The 26456-nt window shown below is 40.0% G+C and overlaps 1 protein-coding gene across 1 annotated transcript in view; it reads right to left on the reverse strand.

Moving 5' to 3' along the window:
• Window positions 1-26456, reverse strand: part of LOC138746152 (leucine-rich repeat-containing G-protein coupled receptor 5-like) — a 123463-nt gene that overhangs the window by 58294 nt on the left and 38713 nt on the right. The window contains exons 3-4 of the mRNA XM_069904067.1: window positions 7649-7720; window positions 121-192 (exon numbers count right to left, since the gene is read on the reverse strand). Coding sequence (XP_069760168.1) covers window positions 121-192; window positions 7649-7720 — 144 coding nt within the window. The remainder of the gene's footprint in view (window positions 1-120; window positions 193-7648; window positions 7721-26456) is intronic.

The following is a 26456-nucleotide window of genomic DNA, read 5'->3' on the forward strand; positions in this document are numbered from 1 at the left end:
ATTGTGTCTTTGATTATCTTGTGCAAAACATGGGAAAGCAGCAATACTGATATCTGTTCCGGTTTTTATCATGAAGTATATGCACCTTGATATTTGTTACTACAGAGAGTTTGTACTTACAGTGACTGGAGACTCTGCAAGTTCTGTAGTGCCTCTTCAGGAACCTTGCGCAGCTGATTATTCTGCAGCATGCTAATTATTTGGGAGAGAAAGACAACTGGTCAGATCACACTGTAGATACCCCACAATTCATTGCTGTTTCAATTTGATTTTTAATTTAGAGATACAGCATGATTTCAGGCCCTTCTAACCCACTAGACCATGCTGCCAAATACCCCCAAGCGACCAAATAACCTAGGAATACTGTAAGTCTTTGGAGTGTGGAGGAAACCGGAATATCCAGAAGTCAGTTTTGAAAGCAAGAAACTCCAGATGCTAGCAATGGAAAATGAAAAATAAATTTCTGGAAATAATCAGCTGATCAGACACAGATCTGTGTGTGAAAGAGGGCAAAGTTTTAGGATGATGATCTTTTTTTTTAATTAAAAGGATTTTGATAGCCCATCCTGGTGGTAATATTAGAAAGTAAATTGGAGATGGGGTGCGACATTGTTAGATGTGTCGTTTTTTTTTTCCAAATGAAATGTTAGCTTTACAGCATTCAAAGATAATGAGCCGCCAATCAAGGAAAGGCAGGTTGTTCTTCCAATTTTCTGATCAGAAAACATCATGTTAACAAGTTACTGTCATTTATCTTGATCCTGTTTCAGGGATCTGACCATGTTCAAAATGGTTGCTGTATTTGCCCAAAATGCAGCATTTTTACAGTTTTAAAGCATTTCAATGACTTTTGGACCTTCTGGGATTACAAAGGGCACTGAAAAGTCCTCTTTCTTAGTATTAAAAACTGCTGCTACGACAGAGCATTTGTATTTATGCTTACTAACATGAACTGAAAACTGAGTGGTAGCCTTGTTAGAAATGCTCCTTTACACCAATATAAATAAATCGTGTGGCAGCATTGCAGTTTTCACTTGGCACCAGCAAGCTGTGGGAGAAAAATCTTCAGTACTCCCATTTGCTGACAATGTGAGGGTTTGAGAAACCTTAATGATTGGTACGGCAAAACCATCAATTTCATTGCACTTGTCCTGGTCTCAATTACTTGCCTCAAGCTGCTAACTATTGCATCAACTCTCAAACTTGCCTGAAAAGAAAGTCATAAAGCAGGACATTTCCCAATGAAATTATTTGGCACAATTCTATACAATTATATTCTAGAATTTATTGAATGCTAAATTCACCATCATTAACAACTTAACTTAAAAAAAGAAATTAACTTTATTTTCTTGCATTCTCTCCCTCACCATATATAATATTGCTTTGAATTCTTCAAAATTAAATTTAGACATGACTGCATGATAACAGGCCCTTCTGGGCCACAAGCCCCTGCTGTCCAAATACCCAATTAACCCCGGTGTGCTTTGAAGGGTGGGAGGAAACCGGAGACCCAAAGGAAGCCCATGCAGACACAGGGAGAGCGTACAAACTCCTTGCAGATGGCACCAGTTTCTAACCCACCTGGTGCTGTAATAGTGTTGGTCTAACTGCTAGCTAACCGTGCTGCCCACAGCAGTTCAACTGCTGTCAGCTCCATATAGGCTTTAAAAGGCCTGCAAATGGAGCCGACAGTGTGACCACATGGCCTGCGCTCAAGAAGGTGGTGCCTATGAGCAGCAAGGGTGGGCTGTTGGAAACTTGAGGTGAGGATCTCACTCAGGCCGTGGGCAACTGCAGTCAAGGGATTCACACCAGGTGGCATATTGCTGGATACTGGCTCAAGACTGGCTGAAAGGGCACTGGGGATCAGAACTGGTATGCGAGAGGGTGCCGAGTGCACTGAAGTGTTCCAGATCATGTCCAAGGCTTGGATCTGGAACTTGGGCTGCTGATAGTTTGGTCTGGACTTTGTGACTGTGGGGACTGCGGGAGTGCTAGAGGTGAATCCATGGGCAGGGTATCTCTGTGGGGGCTCTCTTTTGCTTCTCTTTTTCTGACTGTAAGAGGTGCCTCAGGCATTGTCTTTATTATATGAGAATAAATTGAATCTTGACCTTGATCTAATTCATGACTTGGAGTTGGATTTACATCTCAACAGTTGTCTCATTGCCCTCATCTAGGTCTGATTCTGATTACCAGTGCTGTCTGAATGGAGTTTGCATATTCCCCTTTGACCTGCGACATCCCTATAAACAGGAAAGTCTGTAGATGCTGAGGTTGAGCACAAAATATTAGTTATCCTTTACTTTTTATGGATGATGAGTAACCTGCTGAATCTCTCCAGCACTTTTGTGCATTCCATTTTGCACAAAAAAAAAACTGGTAGTTAATTTAACCTCTTATATATTATCCCCGGCCTAGATTACTTGTGGAAGAGACTAAGGAACATGAGAGGTTGGGGGGGGGGGGGAAGTCCCAGGACAATGTGATTGAGTGGGGTTGCAATGAGAGGTAAATAGACTCCTTCTCTGCTGTGAGGAAATATTTACATATTTTATGGGTCTTTGCAGCACATATTGGTTATAGAAAGATCCACCAATAAAATGGAGGAGGAATCTTAGTAGAACCCTTCAGTGGCCTAATAATCTTGTCTCATCAAAAGGTGAGACACTATTTAAAAGAATTCTTCTGGTTTCTCTGTTCAAATCCTATATTGAAAGATGACAATAGCCATGGTAAGTCAGCTCCACTTGTTTAAACACAGCTGTAATGATTCTGAGAGGGGACTAAAATATGGTATATATGTCATTCCCTCTGGGGGTAACAGTATAAGCAACACACCTTTCTTTGGTCTGGAGCACATTCAGGGTTTCCTCGGTACATTTTAGACTAACTAAAAAAATGTGAAACCTAATTTATTCTATTAATAATGTATAACATTACATTTTACAATTTCATTTCAACATTATCTAATAAAACACAAAGACTTGAAAATACAGCTATCACAGCCAGTGTTCTGAAAAGTAAACATTGAAATCAGACAAATGCACTTGTGTAAGTCACAACAGTGGATCGATTTAACCACTTTTAAAAATACCCAGGAAATAGCTGTATACCAAATTTTACAGTAAACCCCCCACCAAACAATACCCAAAGATTTTAAGGTGATTGGTTCCAAAATACAGCTCTCTTAATTACTAAATAACTCTATTGAACAATTCTCTTCACACCTTGCTCCATTTCCTTTATAAGAAACCAAATACATTCTCTGTCAACAGCCATTTGCTTGACAAAGATCTTTTATATATCTCTCTTGGGAGTGTATGTTCTAAGCCTTTCTGGCCCAAGGCGATGTGGGTTACATTTTATTCGGCAGAAACAAATGCTTTCCTTCCTTAATATAGGCTGAGTGAAGATGATTAATGAATAATTCTCAAATTACAACCTTTTCTCTTAGCTTCAAATAGGCTGTGTGAAAGAAAATGTACAGCATTACATGCTTATTGAAATGTTGTGCCTAAGCACCAATTCACTGTTTTAGGAGATATAGTTGTTACATTCTTTCACAGTTCCAAAAACAATGAAAGTAGAAATTTCAGGTGACTGAAATTGTCCTGAGAAATAAAGTAGGCGACTTTTAGACAAAATAATGCGTACCATTTAACAGGCATGTTTTTAGACTGAAAGCAATTATGGATACATTTTCCCAAGGACTTGCTGATTTTATGATATTTTTATTCATTGCAAAAAGGTTAATGTTCAAGTTAGCTGATACAACACGAGCCAACATAACAAATTATTAAGAATAATATTGTATATCATATTGTTTAATCACATTATAACATTATATAACTTTGAAGTTTTGAGATATGGAACAGTAACAGGCCTTCCCAAAAAGCCCACACCACCCAATTACACTCATGCGACCAATTAACCCTGTATGTCTTGGGGAGTGGCCATGCGACAAGACTGAGCAGACGCACTTTGGCTGAGCTCGGCGTGAAGAGTTTTTAAAAGTCAGCTCAAAAGTACTTTGAGTTTTTCCTTTTACAAAAGTTTACTTATATTGATAAGTAACAAAGATGACTGGGAAAAAAAATAAAAAACCAAAGTCGGAAGAAGCTCAAAGTTCGCCTGCGACATCAATTGATAGGCTGAAGGGAGCAGCCTCAACTTTAGAAACTTCTGTACGAGAATTGCAGGCAATCCTATCAGGGTTAGGAGCCTTAGGAACGTGGTTTGCAAAAGTTGAAGGAGTGATGAAAGAGTTAGCAGATTCGATCAAGAACACCGGTGAGTCAATCACCGATTCAATGGAGCGTCTGAACAGTGCTGAAAGAGACAGGAAAGCATGATAAGAAATTGGAAGAAATGCACAACCAAGCAAAACAGTGGGCGATTGATAAGCAAATGCTCCTTGATAAGATTGATAATATGGAGAACTTTAGCAGACGAAATATATACAAATAATTGGTTTAAAAGGTGTGGAAGAAAGAGATGCAGTTAAGATCTTGAATCCTGGATTCCTGATGTTCTTCGTTCTGAGTCACTTGGCAGACAAGTACGAATTGAGAGGCCCCATCAAACCATCGGACCTATGAAGATATGCGTCCTTGACTGGTCCTTGTGACACTGTTGAGCTTCAAGGTTCGGGGAGCGATCTTAAGAGCAGGATTTTAGTACTCTAAAACGAATAATGCTCCGCTGAAATGGAATGGACAAGAGGTCATGTTTTTCCAAGATTACAGCCCGGCGTTCATACAGAAAACAATTTGACGTGGTCAAGTAGCATCTCTGGGTGAAAATTTTCATGGTTTACCTGGCGATTTTACAGGTCAAGGTGTCAGAAAGAAACCGGTGGTTTTTCAAGACAAAGCAAGAGGCAGAAGAATTTGTTCATGGACTTTAAGAAGAAAAATGACTTTGGAAGAGAACTTTATGAAGACTGTATTTTTGTAGACTAAGATTTTTTTTGAGATGTCTGAGATTTATTAGGTAATGTTAATCTTTCTTATTGATACTTCGCAGAGAGCTCGGGGAAATGTTGAATAAAGTAACAACAGGGTGTAGACTCCGGTCTAAGGGGACGTATTGGTGTCAGGAAGGAAGTTTGTTTTAAAGGTGGTGTGTTAGGATGGGGATCTTCTTCTCCATCCCTGGAGGATTCTGCGGGCTTGTTTCGTGGGCTTCCGGGGTTTCTGGTTTATGTCACCATCACTTTTGCACTTCGCTTTGCACTTTTTTTCCCCAAAAGGGAAAAGTTCATGAGATTTTTAAATTATTTACTGTGAATGTATTACTGTGCAATATTTGTCTGTAAATCAATATGGATAAAACATTAAAGTTTATAAGTTTTAACATTAACGGTTTAAACAGGTATAACAAGAGAAAGAAGGTTTTGGCTTTCTTGAAAAAGTTAAAGGCAGATGTTGTCTTTTTACAGGAAACATCTTACTAAGGTGGAACATGAATAGTTAAAAAAGAGGATGGATGAGGCAGGTTTTCTCTTCATCATTCAATTCTAAGGCAAGAAGGGTTGCGATTTTAATGAATAAAAATGATCTGGTTATTGTAGAGAATATAGCAAAATACCCAGCAGGTAGATATGTGATGGTAAATTGTAAGATTTATTCAGAATCATGGATGTTTATAAATATTTATGCACCAAACTACAATGATGAAGCCTTTATGAAGGATATATTTTTGAAAGCTGCTGAGGAGAGACAAAATATTCAAAAAGGAGGAGATTTTAATTTCTGTCTGGGTCCAATATTAGATAAATCTATAACAGTAACTAGGGCTAAGGCTGCTAAAATGACATTATCTTATATGAAGGATCTAAATTCGATTGATATTTGGAGGCAGCTTAACCCAACAAAGAGAGACTATTCTTTCTACTTAAGGGTACATGATTTACATACAAGAATCAATTTATTTTTACTGTTGGCTGGACTAAAAGATAGGGTGATGAAGTCAGAACATTTATCAAGGTTAACTTCTGATCACTCATCACTTACACTGAGTATTTCAATAGTGGAGAAACAGGAAGGTTTTTACAGATGATGTTTGAACCCCATATTGATAAAGCGGAAGGATTTTAAACGATTTATTAAGTGACAAACAGAACTCATTTATGAAACAAATTTGGAATCAATGGATAATAGCTTTTTAATATGGGATACAATGAAGGCTTTTTTGAGAGGTCAGATTATTTCATTTACGAAAAATCTGAAGAAGGAATATAATGCAGAGTTAAATAATTTGGAGAGAGAGATATATATTGGAACTAGAAAAAGAATATCAGAGAACAGGTGAACAGGATAAAGATAGAACAATGAAAAACAAAAATACAGAGTGGAAAAAAACAATACTTAAAACTAGGCAGAAATATTATGTTCTAGGGGAATGGGCTCATAAGGTGCTGGCATGGCAATTAAAGGCAGAAGAGTTTCAAGGGTAATAAATGCAATACAGAAGGATGCCAATGTAGTTACATATAATCAGAAAGAAAGAAATGATGCCTTTCGGCCTGAGACTTCCAGACGTTTTGAAGGAGATTCACCAAACTGGGTTTGTATGGGGCCACAGCTAAAGACTTTATTTATAAATGGAGTGTTAAATCAATAAAAAGGAAGACAAGTAACGCTATCTTGGTACAAAGGGTGAAAATGTGGCAGGAAATTAATGAAGGGAAAAATAAGTGGGTAGAACTCCATTATGTAACAATGTATTGTTACCTATGAATATGGGTAACAGAATTCTAAGCATGTGGTTACAAAAATGTATATGCTATATTGCGGACTGTTATAAAGATGGTGTTTTGATGACATTTGAAAAAATGAGACAAACCTGTGATGTACCTAATAGACCATTTCTATGTTTTCTTCAACTGAGAGCTTTTTTGAGGGAATGATGGGGACAAACTTTGACTCCTCTGGGAGTTAATGAAATGGAAAGAACGCTTTGGATGGGTAATATGCCCAAATTTATTACCAAATGTATTTGCTCTTCAGTTTGAAAGTGCTAAACCTGGTCTGCAGAGATCAAGGGAAAGGTGGGAGTCTGAGAGTTAAGGATGTGATTTCAATACACTGTCAATGTGCTTAAATCTTGCGCATGCACCTACCAAACTCCATTCTATGAACCCACCGAAGGTTCGCACATGCGCCAATTGAAGAATTGCGCACAGGAATCAAGATGGCCGTGCCCAGCCCCGGGACAGTGGAGCGTTGACTAACAAGGTAAGCATGAACCAGAATGTGGAAGATTTGCCAAGGTTAATCGACATATTCAGGAAGCTTTATCGTCAAATGTACGATAAAAAAAGATTTATTTAAAAAGTTTGCTTTAAGACTTTGGTACTCCACACGCATGGGCACAAATCTGACTTGCCTTCGTTCCGAGATACGACTGATCCTTCGGTCCCCTTTACAGTCATAAGTTGGAGATGACCTGAACAGCAGTATCGACTGTGTTGGATCATAACATTTTTGCAATGACTCAACCTCAGAATGACTTAAGGAATCAGAACATAATGGTGTGCTGGACATCAGAATTTTGGCATTTGAATTGGTTAATACATCAACAACAAAAAAATTCTAATGATCTAAACTACAAACATTTTTAAATAAAGGAAAGGCTTACTTACAGGATTTTAAGATTGTAAAGACCATCAAATGCTCCCATGGGGATGTCTGTCAAACCATTTCCTGCAAGACGCCTGCAGGGTGGAAGAATAATCAAACAGATTTCTTCATGTGGGATTCATTTGAAAGTTAAGAAATGCAACATAAATATATAAAAATCAGAATTTCCATTCTATTAAAACATCTCAGCTTACTGCAAGGAATATTTACTGAGAAACTCTCTCCTCAGTAAATGTCACATTAATTGCTTCCAAAAGATTAACAAAAAGGAATCAAGCATTCAGAAAAAAAACACATCATGTAGATATTTAATTCAGAAATAGAAATAAATGGCTTTAAATCATGGAGTTTAAAATTTTGCATTCTACAAATCAATAAAAGGATTGAAGCAAATATAAATATAAGTTGCTTAAAGTGTTCTATGCAACAATTATTTTTTTAATGTTTTATTTAAAACTTTTCTCCATACATGCAGTAATCTAATGTAGCAATACAAATGTCAAAGAAAAACAAATGAAAAGTTATATACATGATGGTATTCACACACCCCACCTCCCAAAACCCCCCTCCATAAAAAATAATCATAGTCAACATTGTTACGAGCCCAAAGGACCCCAAAACACAGCAGAAATAGGCATCCACCAAATAGTTTTAATTATCTTTAAACATGAAAACAGAATCCAACTTTAACTTGCCTCTATTAACTTAACTTAACCCCCTTCTAATTCTAAGTGCATGTGTATGTGATGTGCGTGTAAATTTAAGAAAAGTTCTTTGGTTCACCGTTCAGTCTCACTTCTCATTCTTCCAAGTTCTTTGGTTGCAGGCAATTCTTATTCTGTGCACAGAATTTAACACGTATAATGTTCACCAGGCTTTGGTGTTCAAAAGGTCAATGTTTACCGCTCAGGAAGGTTCTCATAGGGTTTGCAGAGAGAGATTTGTTGTTCCCACCATTAGTCACCTCAATGCCTTGCTGATGAAACTTGCCCCACCTGGGTTCTCCAGATGATAACCTCTTTCTTTCAGGCTATCGCAGAGTTCCTTTCTGTTCCTGTTATTCCAAGAGAAACATCAGACAGATAGCACTTCCAGCCATCTGCTGTTCTGGAGTTTGTTTCAGTTCCAACCAACTTCTCTTGCTTGTTTCAGCTGTCTGTCTGTCTGTCTCTCTCCAACTGCCAGAAAGCCCATGTGACTCTCTCACTTGCAAAACCCCTGACCTTCTCCAGAAAACAACAGGAGTTACTCTTCTTGGTCAAGCTGTTGTCTTTAGGTAAACAAAAACCCAAGAGTGACCTTTCTGTGCCCTCTGTCAAAACCCTTGCAAAGAACTTTTAACAGCCAGATCATCTCCTGCTTGTTGCTTTAATTAAGTCATTTCAATTAGCACCCACTTGTGGTGCTCAGTATTCTCCATAGTTTTGGTAAATTTGCTGAATATGAATTCTTCAATATTTCAAATAAGATCTGTTTTAAAGTGTATGTATGTAACCTACTCTAATTTTACCAATTTATCTCCCAAATATTCCATTACAACATAAAAGATATAATACAGCTATATAAATGTAAAAGAAAGAAAGACTTTTTTTTAGGATTGCACCAAGTAATGTAATCTAACATACATGAATAAAAATCTTCATTACAATGAAGAGGGGAATCTCGCAAGTCTAGAGCAGTGGTTTACATACCTTATGTAATCCTTATGCCATCGGCGCTCTGTGATTAGTAAGGGATTGCTTCAGTTGGTCTTTGAGTGGGAAGGGAAAGTTGAGAATCACTGCTCTAGACCCAATTATTACTGAAATATTTTGCTTGAAAGATTGTCATTGGCCCATTTCCTTTGGAGTTATGAAACGGTGCACATAACGTGTCAATTCGGTACGATTAAAACAGTGTTTTTCAAACTTTTTCTTTCCACCCACATACCACCTTAAGCAATCCCTTCCTAATCACAGAGTACCAACGGCATAGGGAATACTTAAAGTGGTATGTGAGTGGAAAGAAAAACATCTGCTCTAGAGGGACAGAGAGGACATAATTACAAATTTAAGCCTATAATTTGGGTATACGGGCACCAAATTTGCACAAACATAGAGTATTTATTTTCTCAAACTATATGTAATTCTTTCCAAAGGAATACAACTTTGAATTTCTGCATGACATCTTGGCATAGCTAGAAATATGTCTGATTTCCAAGTAAATGCAATACATTTCCCTGCCCCCACTAATGGTATTTTAACAAATTTCAATTGATATATTGATCATTTTAATTTAGGCCTTGTTCCTTCAATATTTCTTAATAAAAATAAGTCTGGATTTTTCAGAACAACTCCTGTAACTTGTTCCAAAACTTTTGTAAATCTACCCAAAAATGCACCAATTATTACTGAAGCTGGTATCAAGTTTGATATTTTTACAGTCATCAACATGGAGGAACTTGTCCATTGACATTTCATGCAGAAAAAGCTCATTATATCAATTGCTTCTATTGGGATTAGATCACACTCAATAAATGTCCCTATGTTATTGGAGACCAATGTATGTGGTTGGCTTATAGCTGTCAGGGCAATAGGTCCCTGTTTTCAGGGATGATCAATAGCCACATATACTCCATGTCTGTTTCCTGAGCTGGTTTTATACCCAACCACCAGCTGGTTCGTACTGATGTTTGTACTGCAGACCCAGTCCAGAGCAAATATTCTGAAAGGTTAAAAATGGCCAGTTTCAAGAGGTTAATGGCTCAAGGGTCAAATTTTGTTCACTCTGTGGGTGACCCATAATAAACCTGACCATGACTTCCCGATTTCTGTACTGGAATGCATGTGCACACAATCTGGACTCTGCAGTCTGATTTATTCTGCAGCCTCACAGTGGATGGTGACAACATCACCATTAGTTTCAATGAAAAATATAGGCTACTTTGTTTTTTACTTTAATCCAATTTTTAGTGGCATCTGGACATTTTCTTGAGCGATTTCGTTCAACTGGAAGATTTACCAACTGCTCTGCACACAGGTATACACACAAAAATTAATTCATCAACTTTAATCATTAGTTCATGTGTGTGTGCCATGAGGTTTGGACCTTTAAATATTTCTTTTCCCCTTTTTCCATTGTTTATGAATGTTAATTTTTTTTCCAGTCTCGGTCTTGGATCATTGGTTCCATTATAAATTCCAGTAGCCTGGCCTGAGGGGCTTGTGTATTCTATTATTTCAGGGCTGCATTCCTGTGGCTTGGGTTCCGTAACTCAGCCTTTAGTTCTGAGTCAGATGTGTTGTTGTGTCTGTTAGTGGGTTGATTTTGTTTAGCTGTTTGTGAATTGGTTGCTTGTGAATGTCAATGGTCCAGACTTCCTGTGTACAATGAATTAAAATTAAACATTGGGACGAAAGTTACTCAGTGCCTTTCCTTCTGAGATTTTGTGTCATTTCGTTATTAGCTATTCCTAGATCCTAAGGGTGCAGTTATGGTCAGGGATACCAATCTCCTTCTGCCAACTGAAAGACCCACTTGTGCCTTCCTTATATCACTTTGATTTGACAGATTCAGGAGAAAGTTTGGCAGGTGTCCAGAGTGTTTGCATATTTGCCCATTTTAAATTTACTGAGAGTGTAGGCAAGACTACACATTGGGTGCGTATATAACATTTGCAGCTAATTGTTAGAGCCTCTTGGGTTTTCCCATAATGTTACACCCAAGCAGAACTGCACAGTGTTTTGCGCTGGGGATGGATACCGTCCAAGTAAAACCCTGCCCACCATTGAGAACATGAAGCGCTGCCGTCAAAGAGCGGCAAGGGAACACCCGCTTCCGGTGACGTGCACGCCAGATTCCGGAAATGACATCAGTGCATCTCGGTGTCACTCCCTGGCTGGCAGTGCGCCACTCGGAAGCGGGGAGGTCCCCTGGGCAATACATAGCATCAACCGTGGGTTTCTCCTCGGGAGTGAAGGGGGACCCGCATCATCTTGAGTCGGCCCACTGGGGCGGCGATTCGGACCGTCTAACCGCACAGTCGCTCGACCCGCTACACGAGTGAGATCTCACCAGTGTCCCATAGAGTCTCACATTACTTCCCTGCTCTTGTACGCTATCCCTCTAGAAATGAATGCCAACATTCCATTCGCCTTCTTCACCACCAACTCAACCTGGCAAATCGCAATTATATTGTATCATGAGTAACCTCGTGTTTATTGTATTTCTCATAGTTCCGGCGCATAGCTTTTCCCATTTTTCATTTTTGATCTTTATGACACACCAATGGCATCATGAAGAAAGCCTCTACTTCCTCAGGAGTTTGCGGAGGAGCTAGTGGAGTTGTTCAAATGAACCGGTACGGACTTGAAGGGCCGACATGGCCTGTTTCCGTGCTGTAAATGGTTATATGGTTATGGAAGGACAAATCCAACGTGGCAGCCTAAATTCAACTAACGAAATAAATCTGAAATGCTCGGAAAAAATCCTCAGTTTGAGCAATAGTAACCATAAAACTACCTGTCAACTTCACGTACAACATTCAGAGGAGGGAATCTGTCATCCTTATCCATCCTGTCCTCTACATGACTCTGACACACCCAGTGCAGTTTCCATACAATGAGACGCTGATTTCAATGTTTGACATTGATGCATTTTGATTTCCTTTAACACAAATATCTGAGTTTTGATTGCATGGGTACATGATTAAAAAGAATATCTTAATGACTTGGAAAAGTTTGAGCGATTATAATCTTGCACTGATGTATTTTAAAATGAACAGTAGTGGAAGCACATTGTGCTGGATTTTCCTAAATTGGCAACCTCCCTTAAAGAGGCCACTTATGACATCAGGCACAAAAGCAGGACTGAACACATGATCTTGTTTCTGACCACAATTAAAAGCATTTCATTTTAATCAATTCTGAGTAGCATGGAGGTAGAAATTAACGCTCCATACAGGTAGGTGCTGGTCGATATAAAAATATGCCTGATCCAATGAAGGGCTCTTCTTCTCGGACGATCTGTCCTGGACCCAATACACTAATGTAATTGTGAAGAAAGCACATCAGCGCCTCAACCTCTCTCAGGAGGTTTGGTATGATCATCGAGAACATCTACAGGGAACCCTGCCGTCGGAAAGCAGCAGCAATCATCAAGGATCCACATCACCCAGTGCATGCTCTATTCTCACTGCTGCCATCAGGAAAGAGGTCTAGGAGCCACCAAGTTCGGGAACAGCTGCTCCCCCTCCACCATCAGACTCCTCAACAACAAACTCAATCAGGGATTCATTTAAGGACCTTTTACTTGTGCACTTTATTGATTATTTTTGATTTTTCTGCATTGCACAGTTTGTTTACATTAATTATCTGTTTATAGTTCTTTACTTGTGTATATGTAATACACTGTGTACAGTTTGTTTTGCATTACCAATAAGCAGTAATTCTGCCTCACCCACAGGAAAAAGAATCTCGGGGTTGTATCAAGTATGTTGTCTGACAAAAAATCTGAAATCCGGGACTCATTTAAGGATTCTTACTTTTGCATGTATTTCCTCCTCTATTGCCAGTCAGTTTGTTTACATTTCTTTATTTGTTACGTATGTACTGTTTTTTTTTTGCACTGCCAATAAATGGTCATTCTGCCTCACTCACAGAAAAGAAGAATCTCAGGGTTGCTTGTGATGTCATGTAGTTATTCCGAGAATGAATCTGAAATCTTCTGCCAACTATATCTTTGCTCTGAAAGCCAAGCTACGGAGCCGGGTAAAAAAATGAGGGGTTTTCTATATCAATCCATAATGGAGACGAGCTACAGCGACCAATGTTAGTCTCTGAAAGGAGGGGGTAGAAAAGGAATTTCTTACAACCATGTTTACTTAATAACATTGCTGAAAGAAATGATTGGGGTATGCGAAGATCCACGTTGACCTCCACATTCACACCGATGCAGTAAAACATTTGCTTTTAATTTGATCTAGCAGCAGGGTGAGACTGTAGCTAGCAGCTGGAAAAGAAATGGCAGGTGACATTCCCATGGCCTCTGCAAGGAAGTCGTAGGCAGCTCACTGACAGAATCTCCCTTACTTTGCTCCTGATACACTTTCCCTTTTCTTCAAATATTCCATCATGCCAGCTGGTAATGTGTCTGACACCCATAAAAGTTTTGAGGGAACTTTTAGTGCCGAGATTTTCGAGGGCATGCAAGGATGCTCCTCCTAACCCTATTTGGACTCGTTACTCATGACAGCCGCTCAATGGCCAACCTCCATCGATTCCCACGGTTACAGCCACCACTCTGGTCACTGGCCTGGTCCTAATCATGATAACAATTGGAAGGATTGTGGAACTGATCTCTTCCTTCTCTGCTGAGACGGGTGATGCCAGAACCCCTCCTTCCCATGCCAGCAAAGTGCATCTTTAATTAAAATCTACCCCAGGAGAGTCTATTGAGAAATATGCTTGGATCATTTGGGATTCTAGCTGTCATTCTGAACTCGATTTCATTACTGACAATGTTTTTATATATATACTCATAAGATTAATTGTCTCCACATTAGAGCTGTGGCCAGGTCCTGCTTCTTGCCCCTTCAACACTGCTGGCCACATTGGAAGCAATTTGTTCAAAAGTGGGGCCTTTTCAGCCCGGCAGCGTGGCACTGCATATATGCTCCTTCCGATCTGCACCTGGCTCCTTCACTCCCCGCCCCCACTCCGAGCTGTGGTGGTACCTGAAGGCAATGCCACAACAGCGAATGCTGCACCACTGGATATCCTACCTGCTAATCTTTTAAACTTCCCACTGACAACGCCCTTTGCCTTCTGCCACTGATTCAATTTTTAAATCCATCTCGCCAAATTCCATTTGATCCATTTCATGCCTGCTCTTGAGCAACTTGCTTTGAGGAACTTCAATCAAATGACTTTCTAAAATCCACTTGTACTTTATTATTGTAATAGCCTCATTGGACCTCCTTAAAAAAGTTTGTATCAGTCGGACACATCACTTAATAAGTATGAGCCGACTGCCATAAGTACTGATTTATGCTGACTTCCAGTTTTTAATCCAACAATTTGCCGAACAACTTTAGGCTATTTCTCCTTTTATAAGGCAGCCAGCACCACACCAGCAACCTCCCAGTGTTCCTTGCCTTTCTCAAGAGAATTTGAGAACAGTAAACCAGTCTGGGCTAGCGTATTCAGGGCTCTAGTGATTCATCAGCTTTAAGCAAGCCAGATTCACCAAGACCCTGTTATTAACATCAATGCCCATTATCACTCCTTGCAGGCAGTTGCAAAATATTCATAACAGTATTTTACAGCTTCATGCTGGTTTTCTTCTTCAAATGGTTCTGCTCTTTCCCTCCCAATAATACAATGGAGTTTTCTTTAATTTTATCAGCTTGTTTTATACCCCCTTTGACGACTGAATTTCATCCCTACACTTTCAATACTCAGAAGCATTCTACAGCGTTGAGCTTTTGGTGGTTGTTTCTGCCTCATCCGAAATGGGGTGTCCCGTCGAGATCCAGAGGGGAAGGGCCGGTTTAGAACTTTAAGTTCTGTTTCCCCATTTTTAAAAAAAATGCAGAATTCTCACTCGCTCCTCATTGGAAAAACTCTCACTGCAAGATTTATAGACGTTTTCCACAGATCACATGATGAATGTAGACAACACAAAGGAAAATATCACAACAGGAAATTGCACTCCCAGCAATTGCACTCTCTTTTCAAAAAGAAATTAGAATTCTGCTTGGTCCAAAAGGTGGAAAAGTGAATTTGGTGAAGACAACAAAAAGATGTTGCTTCTAATGTTGCTCCATCCAATTAATTGAATATCAGCCTTGTTGAAAGGTCTTGACCCAAACTGTTGGCTTTCTATCTCCCTTGACACGGGCTGCCTGGCTCACTGATCCACCAGCAATTTTTTTTTGGTTCCATATTCCAGCATCTGTAGGCACTTAATGACTACTGCAATAGCCCAGGAGTAGGAAAACACTTCCCCTTCTGCTCTACTTTATTTTTTAAAAAAGGGTGTGTTCCATCAGGTTTGAACACAGCCCTGTAGTATGGCAGCCAACTTCTCTCCAGGCGACACTGGCAGGACTTGGCCAATTTAAAGTATGGCCATGAGGCCTTTCTGGGCAACAAAGAGGGAAAGACTTTCGATCAAATCAGCCTGGAGGTCAGCATCGTGAAACTGGAGTAAGCTGGGCAAAGGCTGTTGGGTGTTTCAAGTACTGGATGCAGCTACAAATTTAAGGGTGTGTGCACGTATGCTAGTTGCAAAATGGAGAGACTGGACCCAGATTGGGATATCACTTTGATGAGCACCTCAGCTCTGTCCGCCGCAATAGTGTGGATTTCCCAGCGGCCACCCATTTCAATTCCCTGCTGATATGAATGTCCATGATCTCATGCATTGCTAGACAGAGACCACCCGCAAATTGGAAGAACCACACCTCATCTTCCATCTGGGCTCCCTCCAACCGGATGGCATGGACATCGACCTCAGGTTTCTGTTGAAACCCCACCCCCATCTTCTTCCCACTGTCCTCTTTCCTCTAGCACTCTCTCTCTATCCCCTTTTCCCCTCTGTCTCCTTTCACAGAACCAAAATAAATCCTCACCTTTCCTCTTAGCATATCCAATCAAGGTCTGTGGATATCATTTGTCTGTTGGGCTGTACTCCTCCCTCCTTTCTTTCCCCAGCCTTTAAATCAGACACTTGTCTATTTTCATTCGCGCCTTGATGAAAGGTTCTGGCCCAAAACCTCGGTAATATATCTTTACTTCCTATGGATGCTTTGGAACCAGTTGAGTTCCTCCAGCATTTCAGTGTTTTGACTACAATCACAGCGCCTGCAGACTTCCTTTTTCACGCCTGTTTCCAGGCTGTATCTCTGCATGACTGACATGTGGATGTATCACCAGCCAGATCATGTGATCTGGCTGGTTTCCCTCTGCACCATTTATAGACGTTTATAGACGTTTCCCTCTGCACCATTTTAACTGATCTTCTATCTATACCCTGCACTTTTTTTGTCATACTCTGTACACTTTGATTTACTGTAACATTATACCCTGCAGCTTTGTTTTATTATTGGTCGAACTATGGTAATTAAGTATGGGTTGACTTTCTTGGATAGCATGCATAAAATATGTTTTCCCTGTATCTTGACACACATCACAATAAACATTTTAATTAAAAGGGCATTAAGGACAGTTAGGTTTAAAAGGTGTTTTGTTTTTCAACCCAAAACTTTGTTTTACTTGAAGTTTAATTTTGAAATAATTAGTTGTGAAAGATCTACTTTGGAACCCACCAGTTATTAGATTAGTTTGAGGCAAGCCTGTTTTGGGAAAAGTTTACTGCAATCTGTGATATCGATATAAAATGTTCACTCATAAAACAAATCACCACACCTATTCCTGAGATACAGCAGGAATGCATATCAACCCTAGAGCAATCCCTTAAAGCAGCCATTTTTAAAAAAAACTTGGTACCTCAGCAATTTATGAATTGCAACCAGTCTCCAAGGCACATTATCCTTTAATCAAGTTGAAGTAATTCAAGCCTGCCCCAGCTGCGCCAAAATGTTTAAATGGTCAGTACATGATCTGAAAATAAGCAACAAATTTAAAATCTGCAAGACTAGCTATTGCCAAAATATTACATGAGCTATAAATGTCGACATTGATGCAATCATGAAGAAGGCTCGCCAACGGCTATACTTTGTGAGGAGTTTCTGTATGTCACCAAAGACTCTCAAAAGCCTCTACAAGTGGACCGTGGAGAGCATTCTGGCTGGTTTCATCACTGTCTGGTATGGTGCCAATACTCAGGACAAGAAACAGAGTGTCGTTAATGTGACATCACGGGCATCAGTCTTCACTCCATCGAGGACATCTACAAGAGGCAAAGTCTTAAGAAATCAGCCTCTATCCTCGAGGACCCCCACCGGCCAGGTCATGAGCTCTTCACTCTGCTAACATAGGAGGAAAAAGGTGCAGGAGCCTGAAGATCAGCACTCAGTGGCGCAAGGACAGCTTCTTTGCCGCTGCCATCAAATTCCTGAATGAATGAACAATGAACCACAGACCTTGCTTTACTATCATTTTTTTTCTTCCACTATTTTTATTTATTTTGTGATCTAGTTTATATCTTTGCACTGTGACGCTGCCACAAAACAACAAATTCCATGACATGTTTATGACAATAAATTCTGATTCTGTTGCGCTCATGTACAGTAATAGGGCACCAATGCTGAAAGAGAAGTTTTGGACTACTGCTTTTAGTTCGGTTTTAAATTTCATCAGACTAATTAAAATAAATTAACCATGTCAGTTCACTTGAAGTTATTTAACTTGCATTGAAAGAAAACAAATAGTGAATTTATGTTCCATGATGAAATCGGGGTGTCACTTCAATTGGAAACCTGAAGCCTTTCCTCCTGAATTCACTGAGACAAAGCATACTCCAATAAAATGGGTCAATATCAATTTGAATCACTCATACTGTATGCTTGGTTTATGCAAAAAAAAATAGGCTGAAGATCGATGGTCTATGATGCTAAAGCTTTCTTTTGTGCTATCCTGGCTGGAATGTCTAACTGTCACTACAGTATTCAACCTGAAGGCTTCACTGAAACTGCAGAGATATATAGACAGGATGCATAACTATAGATGCTTTCATCAGAATGACTGTTGATATTTGATAAAATATTTTTTTTTTCCTTTTTTAAAAAATATTTTACTGATATTTAGTCAATTTTTATTGACTAAATATCAGTAAATATCATTAATATCTCAGTGCCACAGAACTACTTAAAAAGTTACAAAAATGATCATACATTGAAATGCAGAGGTACAATTACACAAACACCATGATAGAAATAGAACCTAACAAAAAAGAAAAAGAACAAAGATGGGTTATTGGCGGTGAGCGGGTGGTTTGAGCTAGTGGAGTTGTTCTAGTGAACCGGTGCGGACTCGAAAGACCGACATGGCCTGTTCCCGCTCCGTAAATGGTTATATGGTTAAGACAGATTCTAAACCCTTCCCCTAAGGTTGAAGCTTGACATTTAAAAAAAAATTCAAGTGGCATAATCAACACCAACTCTTAAGGTTACGATGATAGTCCATAAATGAGCCCCATATTGTTTGGAATTTGATATTTGAATCAATATCAGTATATCTATGGTATTTTTCTTCCAAGTTTAAGCAAGACATAATATCCCTTAACCATTGGGCATATGCAGGTGACATATCGTCTTTCCATTTAATCAAAATTGTACGTCTGGTCATTAGCAAAGAAAAGGGTAAAATGTGGCATTGAATTGAACTTAGTCTAACTTCATCACCACGAAATATTCCAAAAAGAGCTATTAAAGGATTAGTTTCCAATTTTAATTTAAAAATAACCAACAGTGTTCGAAAAACTTCCTTCCATTTTTTTTCTACGGTCCAGAACATGCGAATTAGAGAGGCATCGAGGATTTATGTCTGGATAAAAACAGTTTAACTTTAGATACATATGCTCTATTAACCACTTTAAATTGTAATAGACAAAGTCATGCACAAAAGGATGTCGAGTAACTCAGTTTAAGAATAGCATTCCACGCCTCCTTAAAAGGTTCAATTCTTGCTCCCAGGAGTTCTTGATTTTAATCTAAGAGGCTTGTCTTAAATTAGCCACTGTCGTAAATAAGAGATATTAAGTCTTTATAAGGAGATTGTAGTTAAAAAAAAATGCATCGCGTATTTGCCTCGGGAATTCCAGAAAAATTAGGAATCCGGGATTGAACAAAATGCCTTATTTGTAAATAACTAAGAAAAAAATGAACTTCAGATAAATTAAATTTTACAACCAATTGTTCAAAGAATGCAAAATTGTTGTCAATAAAAGTCTTTAAAACATTTAATATTCAATCTCTGCCACTCATTAAAAACTGTGTCTTACAAAGAAGTTTGGAAAGATCATTTGATATAATTTATTCTCCAGCTTCACCTCCCCCTTTCAGAAATATATTTTGCTGTCTTTAACAAGCACAGGTACACCAATCATGTAGAAATGGAGGCTTTTTTCCAAGCAGAAATAAAATGTATTTATTGCCAAATGGTTATTTTCAAATAATCACTCTCAAAAATAAATTGCCTAGCTGTAAATTTTTAAAAAAACAAGGACTGCTGTTCTCTAAATGAAAATCTCTGGCATTATCTTCCCACAACAAAGGATATGCAATCAATGGCCTCAGCCCAAAAACATGTTTAATTAGCATTGCAATACATGCTAGAGTTGTATCAAATATCACATGTTTCTGTGTACCTCTTTCCAAGTCCTGTTCCTGCCCAGTACTGTCCACCTCTGGAAGCTAGTAAACATATATGCTCTACCAATTATGCTGCATGTGAAGCCCCCTCCATAAATCTTCGTCCGCGAAGCCAAGCCAAAGAAAAAAGAAGAAAAAAAAAAGAAGCCAGTGCAAGGCATGGTAACTGGCTTCTAAATTTTGCTCCATTTCCGGCATCGGAACAGAATTTCAGAAGCCAGGTTCGTTGTGCCAACGTGATGCACATGAACTGCAAGTAGCAGAGGACAAAATTGACTGGTTCCAGATTTAGGCCACACTCGGCAGAAACAGCCAGGATGAAGTGAAAAAGCAGCCTGCTGGAGGAATTCAATGAGTGCTGCAGCATCAGTTGGGAGAAAAGGAATGGTTCCCGTTTTGGGCTGGAATCCTTCATCAAGTCTTGAAGAGAAAGAAAACAGTGAAGAAGTTCAAACTAATTTTGTTCACAGAAGGGCAGAGAGAACCACCTGAAAATATGAAGTACTGCATATCTGCAAAGAAATTAGGGCTTATTAAAAATTAGCATTGAAAAGAATGAAAGGCAATAAATTCTCCAGGTCAAATTATCTACATCCTGGTATTCTGAAGGAAGTGCCTATGGAGATAATGAATAATGCAGGTATTATTTTGCAAGATTGCTCAGAGGGAATAAAAAATAGAAAACGTGGGAAACACTCAGCAAATGTGGAACAAGGAAGAGTTTCAACTCCGGGACCTTTCATCAGAAGTGGTAGGGAAATGGTGGAATCTATTATTAAGGAAGTGGTCAACATGAATTTATGAAAGGTAAATCATATTTGAAAATTCTTTTGATGGTTTGGCATGAGAAAACATCTTAGCAAATCATTGTTAATTTGCAATTTGAGAAGTAATTCACATTGATGATACATGTTGCTTAAATTAGAACAGATTGTATTGGAGGGGTAATATACAGGCATGGATTTTGGATTAGCAGTAATGATAGGAATAAACTCATCATAATTGGACAAGAAACTGTCTCCAACGAGGTGGCATATCAGTCTGGTGCCCCAGCTTTAACAATGATCTGGATGAGGTGATCAAGTGTAATATATCCAAGCCTGCTGATAATGCAAAGCTAGGTGGCAAAGTGGATGCTGGGAGGCTTCAGGGGAATATAGATAGGTGAAGTGAAAGAGCTAGAATATAGTAGGCAGGATATAATACTGAAATACAGTAAAACACCTCGTATCCAGGATTCAAGCAACCGGCAAAAAAAAATAAAGGAAAATAAATTAAAAATTAAATAATAGGTTAAAAAAATACACAAGTTTAAAACTTTGAATGTTCTCTGAAGTAACACTGAAACCTTTGGTGAAGATGGGAGCAAATATTCAGCCAGCAGAGGGCCTTGGCTGTGCTTTGCTCATAGCAGCTATTTAAATAAAGTATGAATAAAGCTGTGTTTGAATAACATGGTGTCACCCAGGATGAAGAGCTGGTTGATGCTACTCACCGTTGGGGTGACTATCTTCAAGTGTTTCCTTATCCCTGCTAAGTAAGAGGCGCCCTGGTTAGAGGCTTTGCAGATAATTAACCCCCCCCCCTACCCAGGGTTTTCGAATAATGTTATTGCTAGGGTTTCGGGTGGCTCTGTGTGGGGGGGGGGGGGAGCCTGCAGATGATGCAACAGTTAAATGTTTTTAAAGAACTGAAATTTAAGAAAAATGCTTTAAGGTTTATATATTCATGCAAGTCAAGCTTGTTCAGTGTAAGTATAGTATTTGTCTTTTGTCTTTTAAACTATTTATTCTTAGTTGCACACGTATTAACTGGAAAATATACCTATCCGACGTCAAACAATCCCCATAGGTGCTGGATACTAGGGGCCTTACTGTAATCCATTTTGGTCAAGAAGAAAAAAAGATAAAGTATTTTTGAAATAGTGAGATTTAAAGAGTCATACATGAATTACAAAAGTTAACATGCAGGTCCAAAAAATTGACCTCTTTATGGCAAGACAGCTTGAGCACAGGAGTGGAGATGTCTTGCTCTAAATAAATAGCTTTTGTGGGTCTTAAAGAGCATATACAAGCTGCTGAAGGAGCTCGATTCCTGTAGTGGTTGGATTGTTGAATGAGAAGTGGTTGGGCAGTGTATAATCATTTTTATGGCTCTGCCCCTTGCTGTGACTGTACCTGTGGCTTCACCCATTTGACTCTGTATAAAGGCTTCAATGCTGCAACTCCTCTACCAGGGCCTGGGCCACAGCATGGGATACACTTAAGTTTATTGTAAACAACAGCCTATTGTTCTGTAACTCTAGTCTTTTGAGTTATTGATAGTCTAAAGGCCCAATCTGCTTGAAGCGCTATCAAGAAAGAAGACCAAGAGCTGATCTAATTGAAACATAAAAAAAATCTCATGAAGCTTGAGAGATAGATGCTGAGGTATCTAGAACCAGGGGCCACAGTCTCAATATAAGCCGTTAGCCCAGTGATTCTCAAACTTCTTCTTGCCACTCGCATGCCATTTTAAGAATTTCCTATGCCACAAGTGCTCTGTCATTTTGAAGGGTGGGTGGAAAGAAAAAGTTTGAAAACCACTGTTTTAATTGTACCTTATTGACTCATTATGTGCACGGTTTCATAACTCCAAAGGAAATGGACCAATGACAATTTTTCAAGCAAAATATTTCAGTAACAATTGGATCTAATTACAGATTCTCTACCTAAAAGTGTTATGGAGTTAAATTACTGAGTATATTTGTTGAAGTATAGGAAGAAGCCCTTCTAGTGCATGAGCTCGCACGGCCCAAATACACCCATGAGACCATTAACCTTCAAACCCCATACATTTTCGAGTGTGGGGAAAAAACCGGACCACCCGGAGGAAACCCATGCTGGTCATGAGGAGAACATTCAAACACTTTACAGAGGGTGCGGATTTGAACCTGGGTTGCTGGCACCGTAATGGTGTTGCGCTAATCTCTATGCTACTTAACACCCAATGGAGAGTGAGACTCCCTTACATCTAATGTGTCCTCCCTCAATACAACAGTAGATTCACAGTAAAACAAGTAAAACTAGGTCTTGCTGCTGTCCTATTATACAGACAGCTCTGGTTAACCACATGGTGTGACAAACAATTCTTCTACTTTCAGAAGACACAGGCATCTAGTTCAGAGTGCAACAAACAGGGAAAAAAACCAAACCTGATGCGAAACCATATCTGCTGTACAATCCATTCCCACGAAGCACAACAAGTTATACATGACTATTCATCAGGAGTCTGAGAATCAATAACTACCTCATGCTGATCACATTTTTGAGACTGCAAGGGTGAATTAACATGAAGAGCAATATCATTGCATTGTTAAGCCAATGGTCAAGCTTGTTAATTTTATTGGACATGGTGGAATCAAAACCAAAAAATAGTCCATGTTACAGATGGAGGTACTCAGACTGGACTGGAGGAGGAGGAGATAAGCAGTACTGACCAACTGTGCGAAGGACAAACTTCAACAATAAACCTAGGGGTGAAGGGAATTATGCCTCATTGTTCTGACGAAGAGTTTCCTCCTGGACTCAATTCGTTGAGGAATGAGACTGGTACACTTCTCAACTCAAGAACTTTTCCTGAGATCTGTATCTTTTAACAAAAGGTAAAGCAAGGCTGGGCAGGGTCACTGAGAGAATTTTCTTTTGCCATTTCCCATTAACATGTACTTAGGGCTAATTTACAGAATCCAGTTCATCAATGGGCACAATTTTGAGATGTTGGAGGAAAATGGAGCACGAAGTGCAATGCAGTCACAGGGAAAAACTCTAAAACTCTGTTGGCATTACAATTAGTGTAGCAATTAGTGCAACGCTGTTCCAGTGCCAGCGATCGGGACCGGGGTTCGAATCCCGCGCTGTCTATAAGGAATTTGTATATTCACCCTGTGGGTTTTCCCTGTGGGCTCCAGTTTTCTCTCACGGTTCAAAAACATACTGGCGGTTGTAGGTCAATTGGCTCATGGGCCGAAAAGGGCTGCTACTGTGTTGTATGTCTAAATTTAATAAAAAAATCTTCTTCAGCAGTAGCCAAAGTGAAAATCAAACCTTGTACCTGAACCAGGACCATGATCTGCTTGGCGATGTGTTGCCTACAGAGGAAGGAAATTGCTGTCGTGCCCTGTTGTAGCATGCCTATAAATATTTTAACCTTAAAATTTAATTATGTCAATTAAATTCATGTAAAAGTCAAACCAGTATTATGTACCTTACTCTAAATGAACTATTTTTGAAGGTCTCATGATGTATAATATATCTCGGAATGTTTTGCTGTTTCTTGTGACCGTCGTTCCTCAGGCACGAATGTCATCTGGCGTTGCACTACCCAAACAAGATACTTCCCGAGGACGGGTGCAGAGATCAGGATGTTTAATTAACCCACACTGATTGCAAAGCAAGAAGCATGCCAACTTTGTTCGAGCTGATTATTCTGGGAGTCCTGCTTGTGGCCAGTGATAACACGGTTGTTTGTTGGAAACGAATCACGAGCAGGCAAGTGTGGCAACTTGCTAGCACAAGGTAAAGTTGATCTTTCAAAATGTAGCCCAGACCATTTCCAGAGGCAGTTCGCTATCACTGGTGCTAGGCCTGGTGGTTAGGAGACAAAGAAGATCGCTATGGAGGAGCAAACAAGCTCCATTATAGGTGGATATTGCATCAGAAACCTTGTGAAATCAGTAGAGAGGAGGAGAGAGAATCCACATCAACAGAGGGCCAGGAGACCAAGAGATACCTGATCAAACTTTAGGAGGAGCGTTTCGTCTTGGAGATCACTGTCAGTGGTAAAGACTCTCAGAGCTTATGCAATGTCCAGAATGGAGGACCATCGCCTTCCCAAGATCGTGTTATATTGCGAGCTCTCCACTCGCCACCGTGACAGAGGTGCACCAAAGAAAAGGTACAAGGACTGCCTAAAGAAATCTCTTGGTGCCTGCCACATTGACCACCGCCAGTGGGCTGATAACGCCTCAAACCGTGCATCTTGGCGCCTCACAGTTTGGCGGGCAGCATCCTCCTTTGAAGAAGACCGCAGAGCCCACCTCACTGACAAAAGGCAAAGGAGGAAAAACCCAACACCCAACCCCAACCAACCAATTTTCCCCTGCAACCGCTGCAATCGTGTCTGCCTGTCCCGCATCGGACTTGTCAGCCACAAACGAGCCTGCAGCTGACGTAGACTTTTTACCCCCTCCATAAATCTTCGTCCGCGAAGCCAAGCCAAAGAAGAAAAATAATTGATTAATGATCTCTACTAATCTGAATTCACAATTACACCCTGCAAACCCCCACCTACATTTCACACATTCATACATGGCTAACTCTTCAACCATGACATCCGCATCAGTCATCTCTAACACGTCTCTCTGTCCGTCCATCTCTGTCTCTGCAGAAGAAATGTCAGAGGCCGTAAGACTAAGGGAACAGGCATGCTTACATTAATTTAGATTCATTGCTTCTGAAAACTCAATGACCTCTGAAGGTTTTTAAAAAAAAAGCATTCCATCTGTTTTTAAACGGGAAACCATTGGGAAAGGGGTGGGGAGCTGAAGGAAAGGAGGCAGAGGATTGAGAAAGAGAGAGGGAGTCGGGGCAGGTGCTTAATGGAAACCGGGGAAGTTAATGTTAATGTTATCGGGTTGTAGAGTGTCCAAGCAGCATAATAAGTATTGTTCCTCCAAGATGCGGGTGGCCTTGGTTTGGTAGTACATGAGATTATGAACAGACATGTCAGGAATGAGATGGAGAGTTAAGATGTTTGTCCATTTGGAGGGCCCTGCTTCTGAAGTGAAGGTGCTTAATGAAGTCCGATGTAGAGGAGGCCACGATGGGATGCAGTAGATGACCCCCGCAAATTCACATAAAGTGCTTCTTCACTTGGAAGAGCTGTTTGGGGCCCCAAATGGTGGCGAGAGATGGAATGTGGGTGCAAGTGTAGAATTTTCTGTGGTCACAGGTGTAGGTACTGAGGGTGGGCGATTAGTGGGAATGGACAAGTGGATGAGGGAGTCACGGAATAAATGGTCCTCTAGCTCCCCAACCACTTCGCTCTCCATTCAGGGAGCTCCATCATCATTCCTCCGCTTTTTTTCCTCTTCTGCCCTCCAACTGATACCCACCAATGACCACTTGCCTGCGCTCATCCCTCTGCCCTTCTTCGCTCCTCCTCCCCCCCCCCCCCCCACCCCCACCTTTTTATTCAGGCACCTGCCTACTTTCCACACATACCTTGATGAAGAGCTCAGGCCCGAAACGTTAGTTTCATTACCTTTGTTTCCTATGGACATTCTCTGACCTGCTGAGCTTCTCAGGCACTTTGGTGAACTGCACTACAATCTCATCGTCTGCAGAATTTTCCTGCTTAAATCAATTTGTCAAGGTGCTTTCCAAAGGTACCAGACAGCAGTTGGCTTTCCATCTCCACTCTCCACTCCAAGCAATCACTGACAGTGTGTATGGCAG

The sequence above is a fragment of the Narcine bancroftii genome, chromosome 11, assembly GCF_036971445.1.
Source record: "Narcine bancroftii isolate sNarBan1 chromosome 11, sNarBan1.hap1, whole genome shotgun sequence".
Classification (NCBI taxonomy): Eukaryota; Metazoa; Chordata; class Chondrichthyes; order Torpediniformes; family Narcinidae; genus Narcine; species Narcine bancroftii.